General features: G+C 49.9%; 1 protein-coding gene and 1 long non-coding RNA gene across 4 annotated transcripts in view; one reads left to right on the top strand and one right to left on the bottom strand.

Annotated features, from left to right (window-relative positions):
- Nucleotides 1–4,261, top strand: part of LOC120383715 — a 43,837-nt gene extending 39,576 nt beyond the window's left edge. Inside the window, exon 3 of the long non-coding RNA XR_005588505.1 lies at nt 3,867–4,261. This is a non-coding gene — a long non-coding RNA (uncharacterized LOC120383715). The remainder of the gene's footprint in view (nt 1–3,866) is intronic.
- The window catches only part of PMP22 (peripheral myelin protein 22), a 32,320-nt gene extending 23,797 nt beyond the window's left edge, over nt 1–8,523 (bottom strand). The window contains exons 1-3 of one of the 3 annotated variants that reach the window (XM_039501911.1): nt 8,294–8,523; nt 5,240–5,340; nt 4,125–4,224 (exon numbers count right to left, since the gene is read on the bottom strand). In XM_039501911.1, the coding sequence (XP_039357845.1) occupies nt 4,125–4,224; nt 5,240–5,317 (178 nt within the window). In that variant the 5' untranslated portion in view covers nt 5,318–5,340; nt 8,294–8,523. Of the gene's footprint in view, nt 1–4,124; nt 4,225–5,239; nt 5,341–6,902; nt 7,216–8,014; nt 8,124–8,293 lie in introns of those variants that run through there. The other 2 variants (XM_039501912.1, XM_039501910.1) reach the window with 2 other exon arrangements.
- Nucleotides 8,524–17,240: the final 8,717 nt, after the last annotated feature.

Genomic DNA, 17,240 nt, shown 5'->3' with positions numbered 1-17,240 from the left:
CAAATGGGGGCCAGATTAGCTTACCTTACATAGAAAATAAAAATATCACACAATATTTTCTCTATTGAAAAAACACAACAAAACAGATCAGCCTCAAGCAAAATGGAAAACAACTGCCAGAGTGAGACTGTGAGCTCTCTGGGGGTAGGGACTGTGTTTTTGTTCTGTGTTTGCCTGGAAAATGGCACCGTAGGGCCTCTGGCCAAAGACAGAGGATCCTTGGTGCTACCATTCTATATAGTAATTTAGCTAATGCAGAAAGCCCTTACCCTGCAAAGGGATGGATGTAGTCAGACCCCCTTTGCCCATGCAAAACCCTGCTTCATGTAGGCAAATGCCAGGAGAGCAGCATTCAAATACGAATGGAAGGTTGAATTTATGTGAATTTTCCTGGCTTGTGTTGGGTTTAGGTCACAACTCCTCGAAGTAGCTCACATTTCATTATTCCACCGGCTCACAAAAATGGAGCAGCTGGGCATAAGCAGGAAAAGCACCACTGTACATGCATGCATCCTGCAATCCAAATATCCAACTAGCAGTGGCAGGTCCAATTTTTAACCGGCTGCTCAACTGTGTGCCTTTAATAGTAAAAATAAATCAGCTGAAAGGATCTAAAAGGGTTCCACCCTCACTGGTTCCAGGTCTTTGATTTATTCTGCTATCACCATCAGCATTCAGGTCTGATCACAAGTAGCTAAAGAGTTCCCCCTTTAAAAAACTCTTGCCTAGGGTAAGATTATCTTGTTATTTACAATATTCCCTAGGCTGCCCTATAGAAAATGTTCATACTGTAAATACTGGGGTCAAGCTATTTAGTTATCCGAAGTAATAGGCACATTTTTAAGGGCAACAGTTTTTCCCCCACTTTTTTTTAAAAAAAGGATGCCCCTGTGTTCAGGGCGCAATTACTGCAGCCCTTATTTTAAGCACATGTACAGCCGGTTTTGAGCATGCATGAGTGAATCTGAACCAGCCTGCCTACGTTGCAGATAGCAGTATAAGGCCAATATTGCCAAATGCTGATTCAGGACATAACTACAGTAATCTGCAGTGTCCTAACAGAAGATTCCAGCTGGTCTCCACAGCTGGTCTGACTTGTGGCCACTAGGTGTTGCTAGAAGGCTGTGAAGGGGGCCTAAACCACTCCACCAACACCTTCGAAATCTGAGCCTCTTCCCGAGATGAGAAACATGCTACTGCTTTAAGTACAGTTAAAATTAGAGGCAGGGCGAGCTCCTGCGTTTATCTCCCAACATGGGGTCCCCACGAGTATTTCGTTACCAGCAGATCGGCTAGTTTGGAGTGTTTAAAACCTGATCTCCAGAAAACTCCTACTAGAAAATTACATCAGAGACTCACTTCCCTGCAGGGTGGAGAGTGATAAGAACTTGCCAAGCTACACAAAGGCTTCACTCCCTGCACACACCTCCCGCAATGCTCTCCTTTTCCACATGGCAATTGTCCCCCACCAGCCCCAGCATCAGTGTTATGTTCAATCTAGTGGCTCAATCTTAAGACCCTTCTCCCTTCTTGGCATCTCAGGGGCAGCAGGTCACATGGTCACAGACCGGAGATGTGGTTCTACTCTCAATTACAGTAGTGACTCCAGTGAACTCACTGGGGATATGCTGGGAGCAAACTATTTTGAGAGGAAAGTCAAGATGCAAATTCCTAAAGCTAGCATAAGAGCGGCCGTACTGGGTCAGACCAAAGGTCCATCTATCCCAGTATCCTGTCTACTGACAGTGGCCAATGCAGGTGCCCCAGAGGGAGTGAACCTAACAGGTAATGATCAAGTGATCTCTCTCCTGCCGTCCATCTCCATCCTCTGACAAACAGAGGCTAGGGACACCATTCCTTACCCCATCCTGGCTAATAGCCATTAAAGGACTTAATCTCCATGAATTTATCCAGTTCTCTTTTAATGATAGTAATAAGACCCCATACCAATCGCTCAACTAAAAAAATTGTCCAGATAATTATACTTAGCTCTTACATAGTGAATCTCAAAGTGGCTTATAAAGGAGGTCAGGATCATGGTTCCCTATATACAGAGGGAGAAACCAAGGCAGAGAGGTGAAATGGCTGGTACAAGGTCATTCAGCATGCCAGTACTAGAATGCAGGTCCCCTGAGCCCCAGTCCAGTGTGCTATCCATTATACCACACTGCCTCCCCTACATCACTTGGTAATTCTGTCCCCACAATGTACAGAGGCAACTCCTTGGCCTCACACAACGTGGGCAAGCCAGCTGATCAAAGCGCGAGGCACGGCACTACCCGAAGCGAGCTTTGGATCAATGTGCTTTCCATGGGACTTCTCCTACACACCTGAACCTGGTCTCATTGACACCACTGTCACCCTGGCTGAAATCAAATGGGGTCACTGAGGATTTACACTTGTGTATGGCAGAGCGGAACCTGGCCCCTACCTTCTACGCAGACTTTTTGTGCTCTGAAACTCGTAGGTTGTAATTCTGAGCTGTTAGTTCTTAAAGAAGAGCTCTGCTCCCATTGATTTCTATAGCTGGCATGTCTGAAAAGTTGATGGCAAGATATGGCTCCCTGTGCTCAGTATAAGTCTAGAGCAACTCCGCTGAATTACTCCAGCCATACACGAGTGCAACTAAAAGTGAAATGTGATCTATACAAAAACCCTATTTTGCACTTTACCCAATATACACACTACAGAAATAACCAAGCGTATAAGTATCAGAGGGGTAGCCGTGTTAGTCTGGATCTGTAAAAGCAGCAAAGAGTCCTGTGGCACCTTATAGACTAACAGACATATTGGAGCATGAGCTTTCGTGGGTGAATACCCACTTCGTCGGATGCACTGGTAGACAGCAAGCATTGGTGTAACGGAGATGGAGCAGGGAAAGTCTGCAATGGTCAACTGTCCTCGAACTCCTTCCATCCCCCTGGGATAAAGTGACCATCTGGAGCAGTAACTTGAACCATACCTGGGGGAGTTGGGACCCATCCTGGGAGTAGCGGCTAACCACTGGCAGAGGGGAATGTTGGAGATCGGTCCTGGCTGCTTAGCAATATGCCTAGAGGCAGGAAGTATAAAAAGAAGTGGGACTGGCTTTCCCAAGGACCCAGCAGGTGTTTTTCATAGAGCAAATCTGCTCTGCTTTGGCCCTTTAACACTTCATCCCTTTCAGCAAACAAGAGGCATGCCTAGAATGATTACTGCACACTTGTCACAGCAGTAAAAAGCCCCACTCTGAGGGCTGCCCATGTTTGTGTCTCTAGGTGTTACCTAGTAGGAATAATTGTGAGGAGCACATTGCAAAGAGGTCACATGGGGTCATGCCCCCCTGCGGCTGAGGGCACTGTCAACATACCACAAATACAGAATGTCGCATGGCCGGGGACAGGAGCTGACCCCTGGCTTCTCCCCTACTAGTAATTCAATGGGCCAAATTCTGCTCTCAATTACACCAACATAAATCTAGAGTGATTCCGCAGATCCCACAGAGAGCAGGAATCTGATCCGCTGACTTCACCATGACTCACATGCGCACATCTGAGCCCAGAATCAGGCCACGTGCACCTTATCCTCCATTGCACAGCATCTCATGCAGCCATGCGCACCAGTGCAAAGTAGGTATCCTGCCCCACCTAGTCAGCACGGTGTAAATGACTGCACAAAAGCGCTGTGCAACAGTGAATCAAGCCCTGGTTTTCTAACGTGTCATGAGCTGCTGTACAGACAGAGGCCCTCCAAAACAGGTGAGATGTGCCCACTTCAGATACAAGTAAGGAGCAATCCAGAAGAACCATTGATAGAATGGCAGCCTTTACATGAAATTAGTTAAATTCCTCTCCCTCAGTTCCACCCTGCTCTGTATCTTTATTTAGGGCCTGATTCTTTCACCTCTCGTCAGGTACCATATTCCAGAAGCAGTATCGACAAAACCACCTGAGTAACAATTCTTAAAGAACCACTCACATGAGGGACAGAACCAAGCCCCTCGATGGATCGTGCTTGACTTGTACCAGACAGAGCCTGCAGAGATTGTTCTGCAATACATATCTATTTCTAAAGGCATGGGGGAGGAGTTAAAGGGATGAAAACCTCCACTGCTGAAGAAACAGACGAGATGTCAGAGCACTCACCGTTCGTGGAGGACGTTACGCAATGAAAGGCACTCGAGACCTCTGGAGTGCTGCAGTTCTGCCAAAGGTCTGCCGTACGCCCGTTAATGATGAGCCATTGCTGAAAGAGATCCACAAATCTGTGAGAGGTGGCAGCAAAGGCCCGGGGGGAGGCAGAGCAGAGTTACCAAAGTAAAAGATAAGCTTGTGCTCAACTAAATGCACTTGCAAAGGATTCGACGTAATCATGCACGTTCATTCTTGTTGTTTTTTGCATTCTTCCCATTGCTTTGGTTATTTCTGTCTCGTCTTTATTTCAGTGTGTGCACATGCATTACATTTACACACACACGCATGCACGCACACACACACCTATTTCAATTGAGTTTGGAAAGAAAACGCTCTGCATTGTTCTTTATTTGTTTTAGATTCAACTGCGTAAAAGAGGAGACTTTTGTTATTCTCTTTAAATAAGTGCCAAAGCTCTCAAACACTTCACTTCTCTCCAGCGTTTTCTTGGCAGCATGGAAAGCTACAGTAACTGCTCCATATGAATCCCAACCAGTTTAGAGATTTTTAAGGTCTTTTTAAAAAGCCCTTTGAAAGCTAGTCTGGAAGTGACTAGCTCTGCATTATAAATAAAATAAATAAATAAATAAATAAAAAACCCTCACAAACATGTCTGCCTAGATTGGCCATGTTAATACATACAGGGCCTCTGAAAGAATTAAGATCTGGTATTGGAGGAGTACCCTTTAATTTCACAATTTGGTTTCATCTACATGGACAAATCTTACACGTGGAACTCTGCAATGGCTTCTGATCTACTTTAAGGTAGGATCCCCACTGCTGCGCTAAACTAACATTAACCCACATGCAGCTCTCAAGAGGGTGGCCTGATGTGCGAAGTGCTCCAAGACCTCAATTACGGAGATCGTGACTTCTGATTGCTAAAGAACGTCAGGCTGAAACCAGAGGGTTCCTACAGAAAACACTCTGAAAGGTGACGCTCAGCGACAAATATCCTCTTCTCTATCCCCGCACTCCTCAACCCACGGGCGACACTCAACCCCCATGCTCCCATATGGGGATCGATCACAGGGGAGGGGAGGAGGGAGGATAACGTTTGTACTTACGCTAACGATTGTTGAGACAAAGAGCAGCACCAGAACCGCAACATGGAGCACGATGATCCCCAGCAACAAAAGGAGCATTTTGGCTGAAGTTTTGGAAATATCTGAAGGGGGGAAAAAAGAGACACGCTTTTAAGTGACAGCAAAACCCCTTGCAGTCAGCCCTTTGCATTTGTGTCTATGTGGGGTGTGTCCAGTATTTAGGGATAACTAGATCCGAAAAGGCAGCAGGGGGCACTGCAGCAACAGAGAATAAGCAAAGGGGCTCAACAATTTGTATTAAATGCATTTCTTCCCCAGTGCAACATCTCTTTTGGCAAACAAATGCAGCTATTGGGAGGGGTCAGGGGAGATGTTTAAAGTGCTAACTGGGGTTTACAGTGTGAAAGGGACAGGCTCCCAGGATGGACAGAAATCCGTGGTGTGGCTCTACAGCACTAGAGACAAATGTTGCAAGCCTGAAAAGGAAAGCGCCAGCTTTGAGAAACACCAGACATCACCCGGTTTGGAAAAGGGCAGCAAACCTATCTACGAGGGGTTTTCTTTGCGGTGCCCAGAGAAGGGCTGGGAATGTTCTAATAAATGCTGTGAATCATCAAGGAACCTTCAACGTCTACATTAATTTTCCTTCCACCCCTTCTAACCTTCCGCGCTTTAAGTTTCATGGTCCAGAGTTTGATGGCTTGTGATCCAAAGAGAAATGCAAATTCCATTACATTCCTCAAAATTTCCACTTAGCTCAGCCTGTCCTGGGAGTGTCATTAGCCAAAGCTAAAATAAGGGGTTGTTTTTTCCTAAAGCAGCAGCACGACAATATGAAAGCCCAGGTTCCCAGCCAAAGATTTTAAATATTAAAAAAAAAAAAACCCACCCCAACCAGTCCCTTGATCAAATATTTTTAGCTCAGAGGCTCAGGTAGGGGGAGGGGGACTGGAAACCGTTATTCCACAAAGCCACTATTCTTCACTTCACAGCCAACATTTGGACTCCATTAAAGTCAGGAGCCCCTTAATGAGAGCCATGCCCCAGCCATTCCCGCGGCTGCACTTCTCAATTAGCTGAGCAAGGCCAAGAGAGCGGGTGAAACCGCTCTGTGGAAAGAAAGGGAGATGAGCATGCGGCGCATTGTGCGTGTGTTGTACATTGGGAGCCTTTCCACGGAGAAAGCAACACAGCTACACCCCCACTGCAAGCACCAGTGCGTGCACACCCCCCCAGGGGAATCAACCAGGTTACAAAAACACAAAGCGGGTCTCAGGGGGCACAAACACCCAGCTAACGTTCTTCAATGGTTCAAACGGTTCCTAATTATAACAAAGTGAGGTCAGGACTGAAGCAGGCTCGTGGAATCCGTATAGGGGAGTGAATCTGCTTTAAAGAAAGCGCGCACACGACACACCAAGCTAGTGGCTTTGGCGCAGGGATTACTACAGAGCAAGCGGGTGACACCAGCATAACCAAGCAACAGGGGACCCACAGACGAGCAGAATCCCCGAAGATGAAGGGGATTTATTTGCAGCCAGACACCACCAGGCAAGACAGCTATTGGGGGAGGGGGGGACCCTACACTGCCACACTACTGGGACCTCCTCGTCTTCCCCCAAATCCTCCCCTCGCTTCCACTATCGAAAATCACCCGCTCCTGGGCGGTGCAGCTGCTACTTACTTCTCTTCAATAGTCACCCACCAAGCGGCGTCCTAGAGGCTCGACTGGCCCCAAAAGATCAACCCGAAGCAAAGGAGCAAATCCAGCCCGTGGGTGCGGGTACGCGCCAGTCCCCTCGCCCGCGGCGAACTGAGCCAGGGGGCTGCGGAGAGGGAGGCGAGGCGGGCAAGGCGCGAAGTTATAAAGTTTCCCCTTTAACGAGGAACAACGCCCCGGATTGCGTCGGTGCCGCAGGGTGTGTCCCTGGGTCAGGCAGAGGGAGCCCGGCCAGGCAGCGGAGCCGGCTATAAATAACCCCGCAGGCAAAAGCAGCGCGCTAGTTCGCCGCAGCGGGGAACTTTTACTCACACCCGCTTGGATCGCGCTGTGTTCGGCGCTTCCCTCCGCCCCTCCCCCGCGTGTCTCATCAGCCCACGTGGGGAGGAGGCGAGCCCACGGCCTGGCGGAGCAGTGTGTGTCCCAGCAGCACCCAAAGCGACCGCACGCCACAGGGTGGGGTCGGGGACACCCCCCCCAGTGTATGAGCGGAGACACCCCGTCCCCAGAGGATCCAGTGTGCGCGCTGCTCCCGACCCCCTTCGACTTGTGCAGGGAGCGGGGCGAGGCGGCTGCAGCCCTGGGGGCTGCAGGGGCACCCGTGCCACTGGCCTGGGGCTCCACATGGGGGGGGGGGGCTGCGTCCACTTGCCTCCAACCGAGGCAGCGGCCGGGAGAGCAGGGGGAGCCTCCCCATTGCTCTCTGGCGAGGGGCAGGAGGCTGCAGCAGGGGAAGTGCCAGCTCCGCCGGGCACCGTGTAAGAGGCCGCCGCGCGCTCCGGGAACCCGCAGGGCGCAGCATGGCTCCGGGGCTGAGCCCGGGGGGAGGGGGAGCACACAGATGGGGTGAGCTCGGTAACCCCAGCTCCTTACCCCCTCTCAGCTCTGCCCGGTTGGGGGGAGGACAGACACGCCCTCTGTTCTCCTGAATCCTCTGGGAAACCAAACCATTCACCCTGCACCTCAAACACTCATCCACCCGCGGATCCCCAAGCGCTTCACCAAGTCCCGGAGAGACGTGTCAGCCTAATTTAGATGCACCAGCCTTTGCTTTTGCTGCTGCTTCTGTCTCTTGCCTCTTTGCTGTCTCCCGCGCTCGCCCGCAGATGCAAAGCCAGCCTGGCTCTCTAATGGTCTCGATGCGTTAGGCTCATCCGAATACAATTGCGCATGTTTGCCGCTCGCTTATTTTCTTGTAAACGCGCGTCTCCAAATTGCGCGGCGCTTTGGAGATGAGTCACAGCGCAGGGAATAGAAAGGGCAGTAGTAGAAAGCGCCCCTCTCTCTGCTTGTCTGGTGGGGGTGGGAGGCTTTGCTGGCAGAGCTCCCCTGGGATTTCACCACCAAGGACTTACCAAACTCCAAAGCGCGCCGCCCGTCCTGGCAATGGTAGCTCCTAGGAAGCCAGCTCAACGCGCATTAAAGTGCCTCCAGCAGGGGCAGGATCCCAGAGGATGCTAAAAGCCACTCGTGGCGTGGGGTCGAGTTGAAAGGGGGATCCCTGGCGGATCGGAGCCCTTCTCTGAAACCACAGATCTGGTGCATTCACTGTTTATTCATCCCCCAGTCCAACGCCCAGATATGTCACGGTGGCCTGAGAGCGCGCAGCCTCTAGTATTTAAAGAGACAGCTCCTATCTTTATCTCCTCCCCAGAACACAGCCCAGCACGCAGGGGCTATTTAGGGGGTGCTGGAGATTAAATAGAAAGGAGTGGCTGAGAGACCTCTGTCCCAGTTTAAAGACTTATTCAAAGCCCTGGATGCTAGAACAATAAATAGTGATCTCCTTCGGGAAGCTGTCATTCAAGGGTTGGCAAAACAGCCAGGCTAAATGTTTCCAGGCCCAAAGGGAGAGGGAAGTTGCCAGACGGTGCTGCTTGGGGGGGTTAGGGTCAGATCTTCAGCTGGCAGAAATTGGTGCAGCTCCATTGACTTCAAAGCATCTACACCCAGCTGAGGACTGGCCTATTGGGTATTGTGTGGTTAACAAATGGCCTTTTCTAACCTCTTTCAGAAGGTGATGTTGTTTTGCTGTTATGTATATTTTTTCAATACCCAGTTGACTATTTTCACTAAAAAAATTAAAACAATGTGGTTCAAAACCACCTGTTGCTGGCTCTGCAGCATGTGTGATCACACAAAATGTTTGGGCAAGTCACAATGTCTGGCAGAGTCGTCCAGGTGGGGGGGTGATCACTTCCATCCAGATTCCACACCTCTTTTACACACACCCTTCTTAATGGAACCGGATAGTCCTTGAGTCTCCCAGTGCCTTTCCGCAGTGTTACTTGAGGCATGAGGAGCTCTGTGAAGTGACTACGGGTGTCAGAAGCTGGTCCCAAGCGACATTGAGATTCCTGTCTCAACTACACTGCTATAAAGTGGACAAAATCCATCAAAGTCAATGGAATTGGTGCAAAATCTCATGGGGTAATGGAGAACACAAAGTGGCCTCTAGCAAGCATAATATTCCTTTCCTGCTATCTATCCATCCCCATACATACCCATCTGTCTATCTCTGATGTACCTGTAACAAGAGGGAACGATATTCTCTCAACCCACTCCCTTCAGTTCAAGCGCTTCATCAAACTGAATTACAGGCATCTGCAGTCTAGGGGTAGGACTCAAACACTGCTCATTCCTGATAGGCAAAGACAGCTTGTCTATTTCAAAGGCTGCACAGTCGCTTGGTTACACAAAACGCCTACGTTCTTGGAGTCAGTGACATGCAGAGTGATTCACTTACAGAGAACAGCAGAGAGCACAAGAGTTTCTCTGTAGGCCAGGAGGGTGTCAGAGGGGGCAGCATTCAAGGGTGCCTTGGTCACTGAGGGTACGTCTACACTGCAATGAAAGAGCTGTGGCGCACCTGTGGCAGGCTTGGATCAGCTGACTCAGTCTCAGGGGGCTCGTGCTGTGGGGCTAAAAATGGCAGCCTTGCAGTAATGGCGATTCAAAGATTCCCTCTTGAAAGCAATAAATAAGCAACTCCTAAGAGCAGTTTTCAGGGAGTCTTTTCAATACAAGTTGGGGGGAGGTTTAGGGGATGCGTCCTGGGTGACAATTATTAGGGCACAAAGAACTGGGGGCTCCTCTTACATCAGCCTCTTCAGATTTTGGAAGTGTGAATTGTAAGAGGAATAGGCATCATCAAGTACTCAGAATGGGGCTGATGTTTTGCCTCTTAGGGTGAAATCCCATGAAGTCAGTGGGAGGTTTGCTATTGACTCTAATGGCATTAGGATTTCACCACCTGGATTCGGTTCCAATAGTATGTTTAAATGGCAGTGTGTATGCATCCAGCAAGGATTTGCCTGCACAGTTGTGTGTGTGTGTGCGCGCGCATGCACAGTGGAAGTGAAATTTCTTCAGGAATTTCAGCACTGGGATTCAAGTGCAAAAGGCCTGTGAAATGCAGCGATTTTCCACAAAACTCAGGTCGAGATGTTTCAAGCACCAGAGGGATTTGGTGCCCAACTCCCCTTGATTTTCAAAGAGAACCAAGCATCCAAGTCCCTTAGGCATGTTGAGAATCCCAACCGTCAAGCACCAGCAGAATTCTACCCAGTGGCTGGGGGGCGGGGGGGGCGCTGTTCTGGTTGCAGTTATCTGTTTCCCTCCCTGTTCAGGCTCTCACAGCAGACCACAGCACCACTTGCACCCTCAAAAGTCCCAGACGCAAGCCGTGGGAGCGTGAACCCATCCCTGTGCAGGGATGCCAGGCCAGAGGGAAGGCGCCCCAGGACCTGGCACCCATTTGTGCACCTGTGCAGGATCAGCCATGATCTTACTCCAGTTTCATCACAGTGAGAGAGCTGAACTCACCTGGAATTACAAATGCTGCTCATCTTTAACCATAGCCAATAGGAGTCAGGGCTGGAGGACATGCCTGGCCGTTTCCCCCCCAGCTAGTACAGGACGTTCCCTACAGTTTGGGCCTAATATGCCCCCACTCACATTAAGCAGCACCCACAAGGATTCCCATTGACTCCCATGGACCTACAGGCATAAGTACCACTCAGGGACGGGTGATGGTGACAGAATGAGGCCCTATATTATCCAGGATATTGATCCAGTCCCACCTGAAAGGATTCAGTCCATCCTTCCCTCAGCAACTAAGTCCTCAGTCAGATAAAACAAGGCATTTTTTCTCTGATTCCTAATTGTTCCTGTTTCCTTTTAACATGCCTCCTAGTACATACAACACCCCGTCAGTCTGCCTCTCTGCGTGACACTAAGCTTCTGAGGGGGCTCTGTGATTAAAATCCTCTAGCTAGCAAAGGTGTTTGGATTCTCATCCATGGGTGCCAACTTATATGGGCTCCTGGGGCTTTAGCCCCAGGAATATTCATCAGGGGGCTCTCCAGCAATATTTATATTTGTTTTCTTTCTTCTGCTCTGGGCTGCCGGCGCCGGGGGCCCAGTGCCCTTAAATCCCAGCCCGTGGCTGGGATTTGGCTGGGCTCTGGGCCCGCCCCGCCCCAGAGCCCAGCCCCCCCACTCGGCGGCTGGATTTAAAGGGCTGGGGGGCGGCTGCGGCTGCAGGCAGCGCGCGAGCCTCTCCGCGGCCGCGGCGGCTGGGATGGGCTCCTGGGCTGCTCCCCCACAGGCAGCCCAGCCAGCCCAGACTCCTGCTGCGGCTGCGGCTGAGATTTCTGAGCTCTGGGCTCCTCTGGGCTCCCCAGCTCAGAGCCCTCTGAGGCCCTGCCTGAGATTTAGCGCTGAGCGCTCGGGCTCCTGGCGGCCTGACAGCGCCTCTGACCCTCTGCGCCTGGGATTTAAAGGGCCCTAGGCTCACAGCTCCCAGCCAGCAGCCCCCAAGCCCCCCCCCAGCCCCCCCCCCCCCCCCCCCCCCCCCCCCCCCCCCCCCCCCCCCCCCCCCCCCCCACCAACCCCCCCCCCAACCCCCCACCCCCTCCCTCCCCCCGCCCTCCCCCCCCCCTCCCCCCCCCCCCCCCCCCGGTCCCCCCCCCTCCCCCTCCCCCCCCCCTCCTCCCCCCTCCTGCCCCCCACCCCCCCCCCCCCCCCCCCCCCCCCCCCACCCCCCCGCCCCCGCCCCGAGCCCCCTCCTGACTCCCTCTGCCTCCCCCTGCTGGCCCCTCCCTGCCTGCCCCTGACTGCTCTGCCCCCCCCCCCCTCCCCCCACCTCCCCCCCCCCCCCCCCCTGCTCCCCCCTCCCCCCTCCCTCTTCTCCCCCTCCCTCCAGCTGTCCCACCTCAGTGCAGCAGCGTGTCCCTCCTCAGAGCCCAGTCAGCATGCCCCCCCCCCCCAGCCCAGCCCCTCCAGCCCCCCCAGCCCCCCTCAGCTTCCTCCCACCCCACCCTCAAATTTCAGGGCAGCTTTCTCTCATTTTGTTTGGTTTTCTTTTTTCAGCTGTGCAAGCAGCAGCAGTTGGAGTCAAGAAGCTGGTGGCCTGAAAGAGAGAAGGAGAGGAGAGAGAGTGGTGGAGAAAAGAGACCTGGAAAAGGAGGAGTGAGGAAGAGTGGGGTGTGGAGGAGGAAGTGCTGACTTGTGGAAGGGGATGGACTCTGGGGAGCCTCCTCTCTGGGCATACTGTCTCTGGGGCAACCAGAGGTCCCTGCACCCCAACTCCGCAGTCAGATGTGAGTTTATTAGATGACGGGAACACAGCATCTTGGGGGTGGGGGAGCCAGAAACAAAGTTCTGGTCTCTCCCCCCCCCCCCAGCCAGCAAACTGACACCTCCTCCCCTGATCTCTTTGTCCCCAACACCTTCAGTTGGCATCTTGCAGGGGAAACTGACCCACACAACTTTTAATTGACCCTTGTAATCTTGTGCACACTGGCGCGTTGTAGCTTTTTTATCAGCTCTTAGGGGGGAGTAGTGGGGACCCACCACCCACCCCCCAAAAAAAAAAATAAACTGCCGCCTATGTTCTCATCAGTGGATTCCTTAATACAGATTCTACTGCGGGCCTACTCTCTAGTAAGGGCAGGAAAATAAATTAGTTTTAAAGCCAGAAGAACCATTATTAAATATTATCATAGCTCCTAGGAGGCGCAGCCATGGACCAGGGCGCAGCACAAACAGATAGCCTCTGCCCCAAATAGTTTACAATCTTGTCTAACCTCTAGGCTGGTCTAGTGGATAGAGTATGGGTCTAGGCCTCAGGATATCTGAACGCAGCTCCTGTCTCACCTTGGGCGCATCGCTTAAATCTACACTGTGCCTCAGTTCTCTGGGTGTAAAATAGAGCGGCCTCTGTATCTCACAAGGGTTCTCTATGGATAAAATCCATCTAAGATAAGAGGGAGCTCAATTCATTCTGCAATAAGGGCCATAAAAGCACCAGATGGGTTGATTGTGTGAGCAGAACTCCTGTCCGTGTAAATGGGAGAGAATAAACTCTTGTTTTCCAGGGATTCTGAAAATGGGGCCAAACCTAGCTTTTTAAGCAAGAGAGAACTATGTGAAATTCCAATAGGAGAAAAGAGTAGCCCAAGGGTGAGGAAGCTTTCGCTGGCAAAGAGCCAGGGAGAAGGAAATAAAGAGGATGTGCACAGCAAAGAGACCATTCTGCAGACATTCCTCCAGCGGAGTTTCGTCTCTTTTTGGAAAGGCACTTTAGCCAAACAGACCGAGGCTTTGGAAATATTTATTGAGCATGTGATTTCCTTTATAGCTCTAGGGATTTGATACCAAGCTGCTTCCAAATATTTCAATCATGTGAATAAGCTTCTAGGAGGGCTATTCTTCATGCCTTCAGCAAACAGAACGTGCTTGACAAATGTCTGCTGGATAACATGGAAACTAAACAGAAAGAGGAATGCTTCTAAAATGGTGGCACCCAAAGGGCATATGGCGTATGTTTGCTCCATAGATACCAATGTAGACAGTTCTGTTTGGCATGAAGATTGGGATTGTGAAACCAAGATATGTGTAACAGGGTCAACTGCCTCCCGAGCGCCCCCTCATGGCCAGGGGTGGCTCTACAGAACTCTGCCTCTATTTCCCCTCCTCATAGGCTTCTCTGTGTGCACACACCCCTCCTAGGGGTCTGAGTTTGTTAATGTAAAAGGTCAGAACAAAACTCAAAGTCCCCAAAATAGAGTCCCTCAAGTCCCTGCTTTTAGCAGGCTGCTTCCTGTTCTACCTGGCAGGAGTCTTGTTTCTCTGGTGTCTCAAAGTCTCTGCAGTCTTCTGTTCCCTACAACCTGCAGGAACTTTCTAGCTCTCTGCAAATCCCTGTTCAGGCGTGCCTATTTAATAAGTTGGGTTGGCTGGCCCCAGGGCTGTAGCCCTTCAAGGAGCAAGCCACACTGTTGCAATATATAAAAGCAGCTGCTTGAAGTCTCTGAGTACAGTCATTTAGCTTCTGCAGTAAATGAACATGCAGTCCTGAACATTTACATGAAAGCTGAATAGGGTCTAGACGCCAGGCCAGTCTGTTCTAATGGAATCGAAATAACGTGCATGTAAGGGGGCAAACTGCAGGCTGTGTGTGTGTCTGTGGGTGCACACACACGTGTGTGTTTGTGAGCGAGACGGAGGGTGTGTAGGGGTGATGTGTATGTAAATATACATATGCACTTTAACCACATTTTTCAATGCAATCGTACCTATGAAGTCATGACCAGTGCCTCATCATCATCTAATGTGTGTACATGCCAGAATATTCCTGGTGTGCCTCCTATACCAGTGATGAATTTGACCACTCTATTTACAAGCTATTCCAGTGTATTTGAAAAGACAGGACTTTCACTGTATGTCTTTCCACAGATGGGTTTCTTTAACCCCAAGCCTTGCCTTGTCAGCAGAACCTTTGGGAGTTGTTTCCCGTTTCATACCCTGCTAATTAAAGCCATACACAGCAGGAGGTTCGGAATGTGCTTGTAGAGGGGAAGGGGCAGAAATCTAGACTGAGATCAGCAAGCGTGGAATTCATACAGCATAGGAGAATGGGGTATAGATGGAGCAGAGAGATGGAGATAGGTTGTGGACCTAACCCTTATCTCTTCTAAAATAACTATATATAAATAAAAGGTTATTTTAGAAGAAATATATATATATGAGATAAAGGTTAGAAGAGATAAAGGTTATATATATCCTATATGTGAATATTGTTCTGTGCATGTAATTATGAGTGTCCTTGTGACCCACCTATAGGTATCTTATACAAATAAACAAATTTATTTGTATAAGATACCTATAGGTGGGTCACAAGGACACTCATAATTACATGCACAGAACAATATTCACATATATACATAGAGTTAACTATACAGGTAAGTGTTATTGATTAGTTATGTAGGTTCTCAGCCTTGGGTCATGACACCAGCTGAGGTTGAGAACAGGTCCCTAGCCCCTGTTTGCCAGAAGCTGGGAGTGGGCAGCAGGGGATGGATCACTTGATGATCACCTGTTCTGTTCATTCCCGCTGGGGCACCTGGCATTGGCCACTGTCGGAAAACAGGATACTGGGCTAGCTGGACCTTTGGACTGACCCAGTATGGTGGTTCTTAGGTGTCAGAAGCTGATGACCACCCTCCCTGCCCTACCCATGTTACTAAACAGGAGCAAGGTCCTAGCTAAATGGGAGAGGACTCATGCAGGTTTGGAGGGAGAGTGGAGAGGTATGTAAAAGGTTGTGAACGCCTGCATTAGTAGAGCTTCTGTTTCTTTTAGTAAGGTATCACTATATGCATCTTGGTACACAGGCAATCAGTGCAACATTATTGTTCTGATTCCACTGAAGTCAATGACAAAACTCTCCCTTGAGTTCAGTGGGGACAGGATTTTACCCGATATTGCCACATAGAAAAGCATGTTAGTTTTGGCATGGTTCTATGTATGGACTCAGATGTTTCAGTGGCATTGTTATTTATGGAGAGGAGAGGTACAGAAGCAGGGGTTTTAGCTCAGGCCTATTCTTACTTGGGACTGTTTCTTGTACGCTGCAAATAGATATACAGCTGAATGAAACTCACTGGTCACTGCATGTTACAAGTCTCCCTGTGTGCTGTATCCACAGAGGATGTGAATCCGTTACAGCTCTTAGCTACAGAACAGGGCTCTTTAGCTCAAGCTGTAGAGGCTTACATGGTTCCTTCCTTCTTGTTGCCCAAGCTGGCAATCATCAGACAACTCTCAGGAATCTTGGGACTGTTGCTTTTGAGCTGTGACCTGTTCCATATCTTATATTTCTTGAATTTTCTTTAGCCATAGCTTAACTGAAGAGTTTTCTATGAGCCATCATATAGTGATGGGTTTTTTTCTGGCTGCGGTTACTGTTTTGCAGGAGGGTCTCCCAAAGCAACCTAAACTGGGTTTATGCCACAATGTATGTCAGAAGTTTTCTGCAAGCTTTTATGTCACCCTAATCCATGTATAGCTCCCCAGGGATGCTCACTGATTTTTTTTCCCTAAACAGAGCAAACCTTCTTTTTACAACAGCGCCTTGATAATTTGGTTGTTACTCTTTGACTGGGTATTGGGTTGAAACAGGGTTTATCTTTAAGTGGAAAGCTGAGGGTGTTTGGTTGCGTTGGAGATGTTTGGCCGTGTGCTTTGGATGGAAACTGATTCCATCGCCAGAGTAGCAATAAGATGGACACCTGAAAGCAAGAGAAAATGAGGCCACCGGAAAACAACATGGCGAAGAGCTGTGGAAGCCAAGCTGAAAAACCAGGAGCACAGCAGGGGAACCATTGAAAGACTTGCCAGAAACAGACAGGAGTGGAGGAGCTTCATCGCTGCCCTAAACGCCAGAGGTGCTGGAACTAGAGGTGTGGAGGGTGCTGCAGCACCCCGTGGTTTGAAGTAGTTTCCATCATATGCAGTGTTTACAGTTTGGTTCAATGGCTCTTAGCACCCCCACTATAAAGATTGTTCCAGCGCCCCTGCAGAGGCGTAATGGGAACATGATGATGATGATGACTACTTGACTGCATGCACCAACAACTGATTTACCATCCTATTACACGACAGAGATCACCGACTGATACGATGGGGAAAAGCCAGGAAGAAGAAGGGCAGAATCACAACTGTTGGATGCAAGGAAATTTCCACACACTAATTCTAGCAACAGTTTGACGGATACAGGAATTTTGTTGCAGCAAAACAGCAATACAGGCAGACAGGTAATCCTTGGACCCAGGGCAAGGGAAAGGACTCTGATTGGAAGACGGTGATAAAAGGTAGTGGAGGCAGGTAAGAAGGACAGAACTTTAGTTGGGGGAAAACTTGAAGAATTCAGAAGGTATCACAAAAGAAAAGGCACCTATGGTGTCAGCAGATACCAGGCAGGACAGCTACTTTATGTAGCTTGCTGCGTTCACCACA

Source organism: Mauremys reevesii, linkage group 15 (assembly GCF_016161935.1).
Source record: "Mauremys reevesii isolate NIE-2019 linkage group 15, ASM1616193v1, whole genome shotgun sequence".
In the NCBI taxonomy this organism is placed as follows: domain Eukaryota; kingdom Metazoa; phylum Chordata; order Testudines; family Geoemydidae; genus Mauremys; species Mauremys reevesii.
The sequence above is the reverse complement of the archived record's forward strand: the minus strand, read 5'-3'. Positions and strand labels throughout refer to the sequence as shown.